The sequence below is a fragment of the Rhagoletis pomonella genome, unplaced genomic scaffold, assembly GCF_013731165.1.
Source record: "Rhagoletis pomonella isolate Grant_MI unplaced genomic scaffold, Rhpom_1.0 Rhpom_scaffold_00011, whole genome shotgun sequence".
NCBI classification, from domain to species: Eukaryota; Metazoa; Arthropoda; class Insecta; order Diptera; family Tephritidae; genus Rhagoletis; species Rhagoletis pomonella.
The window spans coordinates 19,285,395-19,289,876 of NW_023458565.1; the positions used below are offsets into that span (position 1 = coordinate 19,285,395).

The 4,482-nt window shown below is 36.9% G+C and overlaps 1 protein-coding gene across 1 annotated transcript; it reads right to left on the minus strand.

Annotated features, from left to right (window-relative positions):
- Positions 1 to 410: 410 nt before the first annotated feature.
- Positions 411 to 2,155, minus strand: LOC118747043. Its single transcript, XM_036481035.1, has 4 exons — positions 2,054 to 2,155; positions 1,798 to 1,980; positions 1,315 to 1,704; positions 411 to 1,215 (listed from the first exon to the last, which is right to left on the minus strand). The coding sequence occupies exons 1-4, from the start codon at positions 2,067 to 2,069 to the stop codon at positions 416 to 418; spliced, it is 1,389 nt and encodes a 462-aa protein (XP_036336928.1). The 5' UTR covers positions 2,070 to 2,155; the 3' UTR covers positions 411 to 415.
- Between the last annotated feature and the right edge of the window lie 2,327 nt (positions 2,156 to 4,482).

Below are 4,482 nucleotides of genomic sequence, written 5' to 3' on the forward strand. Positions count from 1 at the left end.
TATAAAAAGTCCCGATTTAAACATGAAACATTCGGAAAAATGAAGTGTCGAGTGAAATTTGAAAAATAACCAGAAGCTACGACAGATTCTGAATAAAATATGAAATGCACCCAAAAATTCCGACACTTCACCCAAAAAACCCCGAAAGGTAGAAAAAAATGTCTACAGTAAAACATAAAAAGGCATCAAAAGTTACGAAATGTTCCGAAGTAGTCGTGGTTTGAAAATGAAAAACGATTAATTATGAACAAGTGTCGAAAGATCCCGAAAGATTCAAAAAAGTTACGAAAAAGACATCCAAAATCCCACGAAAAGGACAAAAAAAAAACACGCCAAAAAATCACCTCGAAATTTATTGGTAGAAATAAAAAAAAAACAAAAGAGTTGATTTTTGTTTTCACTTTATTGTCGATTATTAGAAATCATTAGAGCTAGATTGTAGAGATGCGTCATCGTCTGCAATGTCATACCTCGTTAAAGTAGAATTATTTGAAAAGTTTTCATGTTTGTAATTATAGCTTAACTTAGAAGTCTTCTGAGTCACTTGCTTTATCACTGACAAAATCCCAATTTTCGCATCTATCTTTTGGCTTTGAGTCATTCTTTTGAAGGAGGGAACCAATGAAATCAAAAATGATTTGTCCTCATCAATTTCTTTCGGAAAATCCAGGAGAATCTCTTCAAATGACGCTGAATTTGCGCTTTGCTTAATTTTGTTGATACTGGTTGTTGGAGCTTCATATCCAAAGCTTTCCTGCTCGTCTTCTTGTACTATATGCTCTTCAAATGATGCTTCCTTTACGCTGCGTTTTGTTTCATTCTTGCTGATTGGTGGAGCTTTTTTCTTACTCGCTATTGGAGCTTCAATCTCGCTGAGTCTTTGAGCTTCATATTCGAAGTCTTCCTGCTCGTCTTCTTGCACTATATCCTCTTCATTCTTGCTGGTTGTTGGAGCTTTTCTCTTATTCGTTGTTGGAGCTTCATTCTCGCTGTCGTCCTGGTCAGCTTCTTGTACTATATCCATTTCACAAGCATTCGACTCGCTATTCGTCGCCTCCTTATCCTCAACGAAGGGCAATAAAAATAATAATTGATCAAAAAACATATACTTTCGGCGTTTATATGACACTTGACCATATTTGGCTTTCGTTTGGACTTTTAACTCACGCTTGAAAGATGTACGCAGATTGCGCCACTTGAATAGCGTTTCTTTTGCTAAAAATAAATTGTAAATAAAAAAAACTTATTTTTTACGTTTTTTCTACTAAAGCTTAATTTAGTATGAAGCGCAGTTTTTTTACTATTTTATTTTACCCTTCAATGCTTTTTCGGCAGCACTCAAACTCTCCCATTCCGGTACCAGCTCAGCGCAAACTTCAAACCAGAGGCGTGCCACTGTATGCCGGTCTGAATATTCCTTCAGGTTTTTATTATACAATGCGGGTTTGCTCTCCACGATTTTTATAAATTTTACAGTCGAGTCTTCGAAGTTGGATTCGTCTTGCGTTTCGTCTTCAGCAACATTCGTCTCGTTAAATTCTTCGTTGTTCGAGGTATAATAGGGCAATAAGAATAACATTTCGTCAAAATGTATATACTTTCGGCGTTTGTGACCGGTTTTACTGCATTTGATTTTATTTTGAGTTCTTATCTCTCTCCTAAAGGATGTACGAAGATTTCGCCATTTCTGTTGTATTTCTTTTTCTAAAAAAAAAAATAGAAAACAAATGTAAAAAGTTGTTGTTTTTCGTTTAAGTCTAGTTTTGCATAAATTCCAGGAATATTGTTCTTTATTACCTTTTACCTCCTTTTCCTCGGCACTCAAACTTTTCCATTCCGGAATCACATCTCGGCAAACTTCAGTCCAGCAGCGCGCCACTGTATGCCTGTCTGAATGTTCTCTGAAGGCATTATTATACAACGGTGGTTTACTCTCCACGGACCTAATTAGTTTTACAACCCAGCCTTCAAAATTTGAGTCTAGAATATGTATTTTTGTTGATATGTAGTTACTTAAATAATTATAGTTTCCATATAATTTATAAAAACATACCAACTTGCGACGACATCACTCCTCTTCCATAAAAAAAAAAAATATTTATTATTCCCGGCAAACTATTTTCTCGTTCAGCAGAACGATTGCAACTGAGCGCGCTGCTTTAAATTTCAAAACTACATACTCACTTGAGCAACACAACACTCAAACGACGAGAAATCGTCCACTCAACTGCATGATTTAGGCTAGGCACATAGTGCCTACAAAAATTAATGTTTCAAGGGGAACGCATGTATAACAAAAAACAAAACCGACTTCAATTCTCATATAAAAATTTAATAGTACCGTTAATTGCTGCATGATCAAATGATCGCAACTAAACCAAATCAGAGACAACACCTTGCCAATAGCAAAAGAATTATCGAAATCCATAGTTATGAGGTAACATAAAAAAAAACATGAAAAATATTCCAACGAATTGACAAAATACTTAATACGATATTTTGTCGCTAACTCGTTTGAGAATAGCGTTTATTTAGTTTCTCAGTTTTTCGACTGGTATACTTTATTTTAGTTTTGAATAAATCGTTGCTCTTTCGACCATTTACTCAACGCCACTATGTTCTTAGCCTTAGGAACTCAGGCGAAACAAAAAACACTCGACCCAGAGAACAAGCAGTTCAAGCGACAAATAATAAAACATAATTTCCAACCCGCAGGCAAAAACAACGAATATATGGTTGTGTGACCGTGTGTTTGAAAGTATGTTGAGGAGTGCTGCTGCTGCCAAGAAGGCAGAATGGACCAGGAAAGGAAGGAAGCAGTAGTAGCGCTAAGAGAGAGCGCACACAGATAGCAGTAATGGGCGCGCTCATTTATTGAGGACAGCAGTTATTTTGCTTCGCTGAGCCACCATGCCGCATGGTGACCATCCGTCCTGTAATATACGACACAGTCTTCTCTTTTCCTCAATTATCCTTTTAACTTATTTATTTCATACGGCATGCCAAATGTTTTGTATTTCTTTTAATGACCCGCATTTGTCCCGTATTAAGTAGTTTGGCGCCTTAACAGCTCATAAAAATGGCATGCCTTTGAACGAGTTCTTATTTCTAAATCTGGACGCTGGTGATTCGAATCGAGGCGCACATACATATCTGGTTTCTGAAGTTAGAATTTAAAGTAGAAAAAATGGGTATTTGTGAGTATGAATCCAAATTAGTTAGTGATTATTGTTCAAATTTTAAAAGAAATTTCACAATTATTTAGCTTTTCAAACGTTTTTTTTCAACGCATTTCAAGTTGAATATTCTGTATGGAGCAAAGCATATTTAACAAGTAACAGCAGTAGAACAGCTGATTTTACTTTTGTCGAGACTTTTGTCTTTAAATTGTCATTTTTGTTTACAATTTAGCGATGGCTGAGCGGGAAATCGACCTATCTCGGCAGCCAGTTCGAAAACGCCCTATCTCAGAAAATTTCTCAAGAACACCCTACTATAGAATTTGATTGAAGAACGCGCTATTTCAGAATTTTATTGAAAAGCACCCCATCTCAGAATTTTGTTGAAGAACGTCCTAACACAAACGAAAATGCACTGAAAATGTGCTGAGATAGGGTGTTTTCGAACTGGCTGCCGAGATAGGTCGATCTTCCGCTCAGCCATCGATATGGATTCCAAAACCAACAACAAAATACATACTGCGTGCTGTTTTTTCTTAGGTACTATTACCTGCCCAATGCGTCGTTGTGTGGGGGGCAATTTTCAAATTTTGTAGAGTGGAGATATTCATTAGGCGAAACTACGCCAAAAAAAAATGTTTGCTGATTGTATGAGATAAGAACGCTACCAGAACAATGTTGTTAAAGTAAAGAAGTCCTCAAAGGTGGAAGGGAAGTGGAACCCTTCAAAGGTACGCTTTGCAATTCAGCTCGTTCCGGATGCTATTCATTGCATTGCGCTTGGCCGAAATCCGAATCTGAAAATAATGCGTTGAATACCACTCGTGCTTCAAAAGTTGTCGGATATTTTCATTATGCTGCCCTGCCTAAGATTGTTTGTAATAAATTTTGGAAAAATATTCTACAAACGTGTGATGTTGCAACTGCTTTCACAAAAGATCGAAAAATATAAGCCAAATAAAAATGCTGTTTCAGGATCATTGGAAGAGGTTTTAAAATCATCTTGCTTTTCGGCTACCATACATATGGTCACCGTAACCATGCGCCATACTAAACTCCCGCACAACGATGAAAATATGAGTACTATATTTACAGAGATAAGCATGGAGCGAATCGAACAATGAGTGCGATGCTTACATACATATATGCAAATGTACATATGCAAGTACATGAATGTTCATATGTGTTTTCGTTGCATTTGTGTGAACGATAGGCACATCTGCCTTTTTCGTTCCCCCGAAATTCATAACCAAAACACCCTGCTCAGCTGCATAGGTGAGCGTTACCTTTTCAGCGGTGGTTA

What these genes read in the sequence shown, in the direction of transcription:
- LOC118747043 (XM_036481035.1), bottom strand. An exon ending in CGAGGAAAAGGAGGTAAAAG is followed by an intron (nt 1,705 to 1,797) that starts GTAATAAAGAAC and finishes TTTTTTTTTTAG; the next exon opens with AAAAAGAAATACAACAGAAA. An exon ending in TGCCGAAAAAGCATTGAAGG is followed by an intron (nt 1,216 to 1,314) that starts GTAAAATAAAAT and finishes ATTTATTTTTAG; the next exon opens with CAAAAGAAACGCTATTCAAG.